The sequence below is a fragment of the Palaemon carinicauda genome, chromosome 15, assembly GCF_036898095.1.
Source record: "Palaemon carinicauda isolate YSFRI2023 chromosome 15, ASM3689809v2, whole genome shotgun sequence".
In the NCBI taxonomy this organism is placed as follows: domain Eukaryota; kingdom Metazoa; phylum Arthropoda; class Malacostraca; order Decapoda; family Palaemonidae; genus Palaemon; species Palaemon carinicauda.
The window spans coordinates 87,379,857-87,392,426 of NC_090739.1; the positions used below are offsets into that span (position 1 = coordinate 87,379,857).

General features: G+C 35.4%; 1 protein-coding gene across 2 annotated transcripts in view; it reads right to left on the bottom strand.

Annotated features, from left to right (window-relative positions):
• The window catches only part of LOC137654692 (uridine phosphorylase 1-like), a 26,485-nt gene extending 16,060 nt beyond the window's left edge, over positions 1-10,425 (bottom strand). For both annotated transcript variants that reach the window (XM_068388579.1, XM_068388578.1), the window contains exon 1: positions 10,105-10,425. In XM_068388579.1, coding sequence (XP_068244680.1) covers positions 10,105-10,193 — 89 coding nt within the window. In that variant the 5' untranslated portion in view covers positions 10,194-10,425. The remainder of the gene's footprint in view (positions 1-10,104) is intronic.
• Positions 10,426-12,570: the final 2,145 nt, after the last annotated feature.

Here is a 12,570-nt window from a genome sequence, read left to right on the forward strand (position 1 = left end):
AAGTTTGAACTTTTGAAGTTCTACTGATTCAACTTCTCGATTAGGAAGATCATTCCACTTAATACTTTTTGATACGTGAATACTTTTTTTCGTATGCTTAAAAATTTGCCGTGAAAACGGTAAACATCCTGGAATAAAAGTTGCCAGGCATTTACCGTTTTAAAAACGGAGATATTGACGCAAAAGAGTGATGTCACGGTCACAAAACCGTAAAAGATAATAACAAAGTAGGGTAAAATTACGATCGCCTGCATTTTACTGAAAGACGGATGAGAACAGTTTATTTTAAGAGTTTCCGATTAAAATTACTGGTGTTTTTATAAGTGTATGGTTAAACATTGTAACAGTTTTCCGTTGCATACAAGAATTGAAGAAAAATTTCCGTAAAAGACATTACTTTTCACAAGATCAGATGATTTGGAAGATGCTACAATCAAAGAATTGTATAAGTTATAATGAAAATGTTTCGTTAGATGATTAATATGGACCCGCCCGAGTAGTTCACTCGACTTCAGTGGAGGGTTGGATTTAAACCCCAAAAAAGGAAAGTATAAGTAAAAGAGAAAGTTTTGCTTAAATATAGGCCTTCGTACTTGGGAACTTTAAAAGCTCCTTACGTAATGAGCTTAATTCGTAACCAAGTTCGCCTTGATTTTTTCATGTGGCCAAATATCTATGCTTTATAAATCCCCTTTTATTTCTTTATCATATAATTGATAATGATGACTGCTAGATCTATATCTACTTGTACCTCACGTTGCATAGCAATGGCTACACTTGATTACAGGTTGCCATACAGCAAGAGCCCGTGCCTTAGTTTATGCAAGGTAAATCTCCAACCAGGGCTACACTTTTAATATAAAAAATATATCCAGAAAAACAATCAACAAGGCTGTATGTAGACTGTATTTTTCGATATAAATTTGCCTACAAATATTTTATAAGATATAAACATTTGTCTACAAATATTTTATAAGATATAAAAAATTGTCAACAAATATTTTATAAGATATAAAATGTGAAATACTTAAATGATTTTAATAAATCTTGATTTGATAATTAAAAAAATATATATTTGCATTCCAGCTGCGATTTAAGAATTTAGAAAAATTATTTGCCTTCCAGTTGCACCTTTATATCAATTAGCCATTGAACCGTAGACTAGCCGATGCCTTAATAATAAAGGCTGCCCACCCCGTTCATCCAATAGGCCTAATGCATTTGGAAAGAGCCAAGGAGAACCTCTAGTGAAATTTGAGGCATATTTTATGGGCGTACCTTTCATTTTCGTCTTCTGTATACAAATAATAGGAAAATCACGAATGTTTCTTCACAAATAACAAAGTAATTTCTCTAGCTAAATTTTGCCTTATTTAGATTGATAGTTAATTTATTCTGCTAAAATACATTCCTTAAAAAAAGGTATGTTCTTTATTTCTACAAATTATTAGTCTGAAAGTTTGCATCTCCAGTTAGCCAACCTTTGAACAAACCGCTATTTACTTTACTTTAATGTCTGTTTTCCTGGTTATATATACTTTAATGTCTGTTTTCCTGGTTATATATACTTTAATGTCTGTTTTCCTGGTTATATATACTTTAATGTCTGTTTTCCTGGTTTTATATACTTTAATGTCTGTTTTCCTGGTTATATATACTTTAATGTCTGTTTTCCTGGTTATATATACTTTAATGTCTGTTTTCCTGGTTACATCACGCAGGGAAACCCTGCGTCTTACAGGACCTGCAAGATCTATCATTCTTAGGTAATTAGAACATCACACAACGCATTCTGTGTTAAAGGTCAAATCCACATTACTGAAGCACTTAAAAAACACGTAAGTGTTCAGTTTCTTCTTGAAAGCCTTAATATCTTCAGTCGTTCGGATGTCTAGTGGGAGCTTGTTTATATTCTTGGGGCAGCTTGTTTGAACTACTTTATTTTAATGGCTGTTTTCCTGGTCATATCACACAAGGAAACTCTGTGCTTTACATGACCTACAAGATCAGTTGTGGTTAATCAGGTTATTGTTGATATTGTTAAATCGAGCCTATGAATCAATTCCCTTCGAATTAACTGTAGGCCTTCACTAATTAAAAATCTAATTGATAATTTTGAGTTACATATTCGAATCTAAAACCAGTAAAATTACCTCTGCATCATATATGAGTTCTTGGGAGTAAATGAATTAAATTCCTTCATAATACTTGAGTCTTTAATGCTATTTTTTGGGGAGTTTTGATTACTTCTCCATACTCAAGAGACAGATATGGGTAAAATCTTTTGGAAACCTGAAAATTAAGACAAAATCATGAATTGACATTCCCGATTGAAAGGAAATTAAAAATTTGTTTTAAATCATATGGAAATAAAATCCAACAAGATATTAATCAAATGTGAATAAAAAAGGTATTGCAGGTGTCATACGAAACAAGCATGAAAAGGATAATTTAGACTTACTTATTTGTCTAAATAATATTCAAATTTACAGCAAGTTGTCTGAATTGAACCCACAAAAACCTGTCCACACTAGAGTTAAAACTATAGAAATCCAGCCAGACAAGGTAAATCTTCAGGATCCTGTTCAGTAAAGGTAAATCTTCTGGATCCTGTCCAGTAAAGGTAAATCTTCTGGATCCTGTCCAGTAAAGGTAAATCTTCAGGATCCTGTCCAGTAAAGGTAAATCTCCAGGATCCTGTCCAGTAAAGGTAAATCTCCAGGATCCTGTCCAGTAAAGGTAAATCTCCAGGAGCCTGTCCAGTAAAGGTAAATCTTCTGGATCCTGTCCAGTAAAGGTAAATCTTCTGGATCCTGTCCAGTAAAGGTAAATCTTCAGGATCCTGTCCAGTAAAGGTAAATCTTCTGGATCCTGTCCAGTAAAGGTAAATCTTCTGGATCCTGTCCAGTAAAGGTAAATCTTCTGGATCCTGTCCAGTAAAGGTAAATCTCCAGGAGCCTGTCCAGTAAAGGTAAATCTTCTGGATCCTGTCCAGTAAAGGTAAATCTTCTGGATCCTGTCCAGTAAAGGTAAATCTTCTGGATCCTGTCCAGTAAAGGTAAATCTTCAGGATCCTGTCCAGTAAAGGTAAATCTCCGGGAGCCTGTCCAGTAAAGGTAAATCTCCGGGAGCCTGTCCAGTAAAGGTAAATCTCCGGGAGCCTGTCCAGTAAAGGTAAATCTTCTGGATCCTGTCCAGTAAAGGTAAATCTTCTGGATCCTGTTCAGTAAAGGTAAATCTTCTGGATCCTGTCCAGTAAAGGTAAATCTTCTGGATCCTGTCCAGTAAAGGTAAATCTTCAGGATCCTGTCCAGTAAAGGTAAATCTTCTGGATCCTGTCCAGTAAAGGTAAATCTTCTGGATCCTGTCCAGTAAAGGTAAATCTTCTGGATCCTGTCCAGTAAAGGTAAATCTCCAGGAGCCTGTCCAGTAAAGGTAAATCTTCTGGATCCTGTCCAGTAAAGGTAAATCTCCAGGAGCCTGTCCAGTAAAGGTAAATCTTCTGGATCCTGTCCAGTAAAGGTAAATCTTCAGGATCCTGTTCAGTAAAGGTAAATCTTCAGGATCCTGTCCAGTAAAGGTAAATCTCCAGGAGCCTGTCCAGTAAAGGTAAATCTTCTGGATCCTGTCCAGTAAAGGTAAATCTTCAGGATCCTGTCCAGTAAAGGTAAATCTTCAGGATCCTGTCCAGTAAAGGTAAATCTTCAGGATCCTGTCCAGTAAAGGTAAATCTTCAGGAGCCAGTTCAGTTAAGGTAAATCTTCAGGATCCTGTCCAGTAAAGGTAAATCTTCAGGATCCTGTCCAGTAAAGGTAAATCTTCAGGAGCCAGTTCAGTTAAGGTAAATCTTCAGGATCCTGTCCAGTAAAGGTAAATCTTCAGGATCCTGTCCAGTAAAGGTAAATCTTCAGGAGCCAGTTCAGTTAAGGTAAATCTTCAGGAGCCTGTTCAGTTAAGGTAAATCTTCTGGATCCTGTTCAGTTAAGGTAAATCTTCAGGATCCTGTTCAGTAAAGGTAAATCTTCAGCTGAGGAAAAAATAGAGATTGGAGAGGAATGTGGAACCAAAGCATATATTCGTCAAGGTTTCAATTTAAAGCAAAAACTGGCACGTTACCAAATCTAGATATTACTTGCGTCCTAAAATAGATTTTGGTGCGCCTGAATGTAAATATAAACAGACAATAAATGCTTTTATCACCATTCAAAGCCTCATAGCTTGTAGTGACACTTCTGCAAGAAAACAATGCAAATTTATACTCAAAACAAAATCCACTGTCTTATCAATAACGTCCCAAATCTTTGAATTTATATATAGCTATTTCTTCACCAATATAAAGCCTATTATCCAGATCATTTAAATCTAAAATGTAAAGTCGATACATTATACAATAAATCAGACGAATGATAAAGAAAAAAACCGCCCACTCTTAGAGGTCCTAGTTCAAAAAAAGAAAATAAAATTCTTCGAGAGACAATCTCGAGACATTTAAGTCTTGTGCGCAGTAACTCAAGAACAGGTATGAATTCGAATAAAAAAATAAATTCCTGTTCACCCATTCACCTTCTGCACAATACTTATCTGATGTATAAACCAGAACGAGAGCTTAAAATTAAAAATAAAAACAATCCTAAGCTTGTTTAAGCAAAGTGGTAAACTACTTATAAATTTATGCTTATAAAAATATGTAAAGGATTTCTTTAATTCGTTGACAGCAATGACTGGTTTTACAACTGTTTTAAGGATATTTTCAAATTACAATATTCAATATATTACTCTTCATGCTTTTGGAAATATCATAATCCGCAGACCAATAATTATGGCTAATAGACTTCATATACAAAAACATACTCCACGTTTACCAAGTACTTTTTGACAATCAATGAAAATTGCTATTAAAGTAATTAATTTATTCATTTACATTTACAACACATATACAGTACACAGTATTATAATTATGTATGTAAGTATGTTGGTAACACAATTATATATATATATATATATAGAGAGAGAGAGAGAGAGAGAGAGAGAGAGAGAGAGAGAGCTCAAGGGGTTAACTACTGCCCTGTAATTGTTCAGTGGCTACTTTCCTCTTGGTAAGGGTAGAAGACTTTTTAGCCATGCGGAGATAAGAAAAGGACACTCCAAAATGAAACCATTGTTCTCTAGCCTTGGGTAGTGCCATAGCCTCTGTACCATGGTCTCCTACTGTCTTGGGGTAGAGTTCTCTTGCTTGAGGGTACACTTGGGCACACTTTTATATTATTTCTATTCCTCTTTTTTTGTTTCAATTCTTTATAGTTTAAATATGAAAGATTTATTCTACTGCTGTTACTGTTCTTAAAATATTTTAATTGTTCATTACTTCTTTCTTAGTTTATTTATTTCCTTGTTTCCTTTCCTTACTGGGCAATAATTCCCTGTTGGAGTTCATAGGCTTATAGAATTCTGTTTTTTCCACCTATGGTTGTAGCTTAGCAAGTGATTACATATAATGTATATATACAGTGTATATATAAAAATATATATATGTATATATATATATATATATATATATACATATAGACAAAATAGACTATATGGACAAAATTCTGCTAATAATAGTAGAAGCCAGAAAAGAGACATCAGCATTATCAATATTTCCGGTGAAGGAGATCATCTGATTGAACGGAAACCTTTCAAATCTGCTGACTCTAAAACTGTACAGGAGACAGAGCTTCTGGTCAACATCAAAACGATCATGAATCTTCAGCAATACGACACATTCAATGTTTCTAGTTTTTTATTGAGCTAAATTCTAAAAATATAGAACAAAAACATAGGTATGGGGTCATTACTTAAACTTAATTTCCTATATAATAAGAGTAAGTGTCTGGCTCTATATATATATATATATATATATATGTGTGTGTGTGTGTGTGTGTGTGTGTTCTTGTCACGCTGAGCGTCATTGGCCAACTAATATGTCTCTTCCCGCGCCTTGAGTAGGGGGAGAGGGAGTTACCATAAACTTGTGAGAGGTGGTACCCCGAGAGGTAGACTTGGAAACCACAATTTCCCACAAATTACCGAAAATGCCGTGCTGTAGCTAGGAAAGGGCGAGGGGGTGGGGAGGCCTGAATCTGTGTGCGTGCATATCTATCTAAATATTTAGCCGTAATTTTTGACGGGTCGCGTACACTAGTTTTGCCAAATAGTAAGAGCTATATATATCTTAAAATGACACCCATTAACTCGAGGATTACATCCCTTAAGTCGAAAAGTAGATAATGAATCCTATTCTCTTTAAAAATTCCTTCAAGGTCGAGGATGAGGAAGCCATTTTTCGAGTAAGACTTCAATGATGATATTGCATTGTTGGAGACTGCAAATCAAAATAAAATTTTGATAAAACAAGAGTGGGTTCTTAGGCGAAATATCTAACCTCCCCCCATCATATTTAATGCATGATTGCTATATATCTTAAACCATGCGTTTTTTGACAGAGCGATTGTACCCTAGTTATAAATTGCAAGTAAAAGTAGAATCTTATAAAAAAAAATGAAATAAAATATCGAACTCTGATATCAGACCAGGAAATTGCACAACATAATTGCACATATTCTTTTATTAATATGTAAGCGATCTTCAAGAATCTAAATGATTTTATAGGCATGATTATTAGATAAGGGAATGACAGTAATTTAAGTTATGCTTGTATGATAACAATTGTTGTTCGGACAAATTAAGTACATTTAAAAGCGTAAATAAAATTACACGTGCATATGAACAAACATTTACTGTAATATGCACTGCAGAATTTTAGAAAAACTTTTGACATGTCAGTACCTTGAATAGACTTAAACATTGTGTGTGAACACGTTAATGTAATTTGCCTCGAATCCCGTATAAGCGTACATAAACATTTCCTACTTGACTGACATGAAGTGAAATGACCGCTATTTCTGCCCAGTCATTTTGCCTACTCAAGATATAATGCGTATAAAAAAAAACCCAGCTGGATAACATTGACATTATTTGCGGTAAGGCAACAAAGCTCATTGTGGAAAGTTTTTATAGCAACATTTTGAAGGAAAGGTTAAATTGATTTTAAACTAAAATGCAAGGTGGAAATTCAGGGGAATAAACAGGAGACTAAGGTCTTTACAAAGTCAACTAGTTTTGAGAGAGAGAGAGAGAGAGAGAGAGAGAGAGAGAGAGAGAAAAAAAAAAGAGAGAGAGAGAGAGAGAGAGAGAGAGGGGTGGTAATCAATATATATAAACAGGGGAGAAGGCTACAAAACCACCTAGTTTTGAGAGAGAGAGAGAGAGAGAGAGAGAGAGAGAGAGAGAGAGAATACTATAAATAAACATGAGAAAAAGTAATTATGAAACCACATATGAGAGAGAGAGAGAGAGAGAGAGAGAGAGAGAGAGAGGAGGTGGAAATCAATATATATAAACAGGGGACAAGGCTACAAAACCACCTAGTTTTGAGAGAGAGAGAGAGAGAGAGAGAGAGAGAGAGGGGGTGGAAATCAATATATATAAACAGGGGACAAGGCTACAAAACCACCTAGTTTTGAGAGAGAGAGAGAGAGAGAGAGAGAGAGAGAGAGAGAATACTATAAATAAACATGAGAAAAAGTAATTATGAAACCACATATGAGAGAGAGAGAGAGAGAGAGAGAGAGAGAGAGAGAGAAACAAGTAAAACAACGTTCTCAAATTTCTTACGGGTTTTAGTTTTACAGACATTAAAATATCAGTCAGAGTTCGAATCAATGTTGCAATCCTGTTCTCGAATGACAAATTCATCACTTCCTTTATTTGGTCACTGACATTTGTACTTCCTGAATATGTAGTGAATTCGTAAATAAATTTACTTTTAATCCTAGCAAATACTATAAAACTAGTTTGTATCCCTACTCAACTCTAGAAGCTGCTTTTTAGGTCCCATATTGCAGGGAATCCTATTCTCTACAGGACCTTTTGTAATTTATTCTATTGCATGCATTCCAAGGCATTCAAGCATTTCACACCCCATATTGCTCGTTTATTGTCAAATCCACATTATCGAAGCACTGAGAAAACAGGTGTCTTCAGTTTCCTCTTGAAAGCCTCGTTATCTTCAGTCTTCGGATGTGTAGTGGAAGCTTATTGTTGTCTTTGGAAGCTATAGAATCCTTAAAATGTATAATTCCAGCTCTATGAACTCTGAAGACGGTTACAGGCTACCCAAAACTACCACATGGGTCTAAGCCGGGGTAGCCGTAGGGAACAGCGTCGTAAATGAACCAGGTATGGTGTCCTGCGGCAACACTTGGAGTTCAGGGCCTTTTAGCGTTCATGTGGCCCCTAGCTGTACTTGCTTTATATCCTAGTTTACTTCTGTTCCCAGTTCCTCTCTTCCAGTCCAACATCTAACTTTTACTTCATATCGTAACTGCTGGAGTTTTCCTCAGTTTCATTTGAGCCCTTAGCGTTGGGCTATATACCTTAAAACAAATGCGTTTACTCGCCCCTGACGTACTCCAATTTCTTTAGCTCCATCACTTGCTTTTGTATCGGTGACTATATCTTACTCTGATAAACAAGTGGATCTGTTCACTCCAAAATATCAAGTTACAAATAAACAAATCCGTCTAAAAATGCTAAATGCACCTGCCTATGTAACAAAATTTAGTTTGCATGATGCAAAAACCAAATTCAGTAAATAGTGACTGTCTATGCTGTGCTAAAATAGCCCACCCAAAGATATTTGAAGGAAAAGAACAACCAAAATACCTCATAATTTAAACTCTTCAGTGTTTCATATACGCTCATATCCTCTATTGTTATTTTTTCATCTCTAGCTCTATCCCGCACTGGTAATAGAAAAACCTGTTATAGCTTGCCATCGCACGTTTCACATTGTTTGAGTTGTGACATTACTTCCCTCAACCATTTATATATAAACTCGTTATCTTGAATAAACTAAACTTGCATTCACTTCGCCTCTCTACTGGTACCTAACAGCCAACTCACATATGAGAAATGGGCACCAAATATTTAATGAAAAGTCAAACAGACAAGAAGTATGAGTCCTAAGCAACGATAAGTGGTCATCAAAGCTACACAATCTGATAGACAAGGGAACGGACAGTTCAACGTGAATATTTCATTAGATAATGTTCTACTTGGCAACACAAACTCTCTGAGCCGTAATCACTGATGACCTCTTGATGTCATTTTATTTATCTAATCCTTATGCTGTTTCTAAAAGGCTAGATGTCTTGTAATCTCAAGTCTCTAAATGGGTGTTGCTATAGTCAGCAAGTCTGGCGTTGTGCTAAATTGTGACACTTTTCAGTTTCATTTTTTGTACTGATGTTCATTTTTACCAGTCCTTATTCAAATCCTGTTATGGATCTAGTTTCTCCGAAGCGTTTTTAGGGAAATGTAGTCGATTGCAACGAGATCAAGTAACGAACAACTATAGTTAAACGGTCCAAGATAAACTAGTTCACCATAGTTTTAACTGGGCTCCACAAGGCACTAGAAGAGTTGGAAGACCCAGGCCTACATGGCTGAGGACTATGAAGCGTGACGTGGGAGATGATGAATGGAGAGGTATCGAATTTAAACGCTAAAGATAGAAACGACAGGCGAAATCTAACCTACCCGAGGCCCTTTGCGTCAGTAGGCGGGGAAGGGGATGGTGATGATGATAGTTACAAAACATGTACGAGGAAAGGATATCTGAAGTAAAAAATCCTACAAACAACTAATGAATTTATAATAAAACGCAAATGTAGAGAGAAAGAAGTCTAAAGAGAGCTGAAGCGAAGGTACACCAAATTACGAGGGTTATATAATTTGCTCTGCAGTGAATAAATGAAAAAACGCGAATTATCAAATAACTTATTCATCGTTAGACTTCACTGGGTCACCTGTTGGTTCATAGAGAGAGAGAGAGAGAGAGAGAGAGAGAGAGAGAGAGAGAGACGCAAACGTTAACTACACAAGATAATTCGTGGCAGCTGGGCTACACCTTGGGCTTCACAGTACTGCTGAGTAATCATTTAAGAGTTTTTGTTTACCTATGAAACAATTGCAAACAATCTCTCTAAGGAAGACACGTACCTCGTATATTTGCGTACTTCTTGGTAATAATCGCGTTCTTCTTCTTCTTCCCTTGAGAATAAAACGACTTCTCCTTCGTGGCACGGCATATCTTAAGACGTTCTCCTATATTTATTTAATTTATAGTCTCCAGTTAGAGTTTTGTAGTTATTCAGAAGTATTGATGTTATATTCCAACTCTGATTTCTGTAGTAATGTTTCAAGTCTTGGGTTTACTAGATTCTAAATTGGCCGTTGCCAATGTAACAGACCCAAACCTTCGCCAGGCCAGTAAGCTAATACGACAAGAACGGTAACCTTTACAGATTCCAAACCACGGACGGCCAGTTTATATAGCAAACTTCTTATTTACCAAACCAGACACTCCCGTCAACCACCGCATGTGATTGGTCAATAAGGGCAAGTGGGCGTTAACATTCAAAGGCAACTCGCGTGACGTTCCACTTGCTGATTGGTTAGCAAGTGGGAAGTGTCTTAATCTGTAAAGAGTGACCACATGTGTCATAAAAAAAAAAAAAAGGCATCTGTAAGCTCAGGCTACACCAGCTCAAGAAAATGATGCAGATTATACGATTAAACTTTGCTTATTGCTATGGAATATTTTGAAGTTTTTATCCTCTTGTTATTTTCAAGCTTTAACTGTATATGTATGTAAAGTTTATCTTAATATTATTGTTCATAAACTTCTCTTTTAGTGTTTTTTCCTTATTTCCTTTCCTCACTAGGTTATTTTTTCCCTGTTGGAGCCCTTGGGCTTATAGCATCCTGCTTTTCCAACTAGGGTTGTAGATTAGAAAGTAATAATAATAATAATAATAATAATAATAATAATAATAATACGACCCTTGATATATAATCGTTTATCATTACAAGGTATAATGATTTGACACCCGTAAATATACGAAGGTCATGTTGAACTTCCATGAAACTCAGTTAAGACACTGCGTAAAATATAAATCAAATTGATAAAACCATATTTATTAATTACATCTTAAATGAGACTAGCTTTATTTATAACAAATTTGTTCCACTAAAAAAATAACTTTCATGTTTTTCTTAATCAAATTCTGTATACCTAATGTGAATAATTCGGCAATGAAATAAACGTCTTGTGGTCCTCTCTCTCTCTCTCTCTCTCTCTCTCTCTCTCTCATTTACATTTTCTCGATATTCAAATCCACTGGTCCTTTACCTAATCGTTGTATATTACACTTATACATTATATATGAGTACAATTTATATATAAATATTATATATACAGTATATATATATATATATATAATTTATACACACACACACACACACACACAATTTATATATAAATATTATATATACAGTATATATATATATATATATAATTTATACACACACACACACACATATATATATATATATAATATATATACAGTATATATATATGTATATATTTATATATATATATATATATATGTGTGTGTGTGTGTGTGTGTATATATATGAAATATGTTTTGACGTTGTCACTGTTTATAAAATATCTTATTAATTGTTAATTATTTCTTATATCTTTTATTTATTTCTTTATTTCCTTTCATCACTGGGCTATTTTTCCCAGTTGGAGCCCTTGGTCTTATAGCATCTTGCTTTTCCAACTAGGGCTGTTACTTAACTTATATATATATATATATATATATATATCCAAACATTTTTTTAAATGCTCAAGTGTTTGCATAATAGTGTCAAATATTTCAAATACTTCAACTTTCCCTAATCTAGCTCAACTTTCCTATAACTCAACGGGAATTTACAGAATTCACTGCAATCGCTTACAGCTATCACCAGGCAAACTACAAAGGAATCATTATCTATATTTCTCAACCTTTCTCGGAGACCCTAGAGTCGTACTTTCCAACCCTGAAACTGGTTTTCCCAGTCTTCCCTCAGGCTTGAAAGAAGTATGACCTCTAAGAAATGTGTGCAACCCTAAATATTCATATCCCTTTCTGAGTGGGGACACCTTAACGGGGTGAAAGGGTTAGTGTATCTTTATGATCAGTAAAGCTGCACTAGTTAGAGCCACCTATACTAGATTGGTTTGCTGTGGGCGATCAGACGAAAATCTCCCTCCATCACAAGCATGGTATACCCTTTCTGAGTAAGGAAATCTTAACGTGGTGAAAGGGTTTGTGTATCGTTATGATCAGCAAAGCTGCACAAGTTAGGGATACCCTTACTGGGTTGGTTTGCTGTGAGCAATCAGACGAAAATCTCTCACCATTACCAGCATAGTATACCCTTTCTGAGTAAGGAAATCTTAACATGGTAAAAGGGTTTGGGTATCGCTATGATCAGCAAAGCTACACTAGTCAGGGCCACCCATACTAGGTTGGTTTGCTATGAGCAATCAGATGAAAATCTCCCACCATCACCAAATCGTACTGGCTAAAATGGTGATGCATAGCCCAACTGGCTAAACCCCTATACATTACC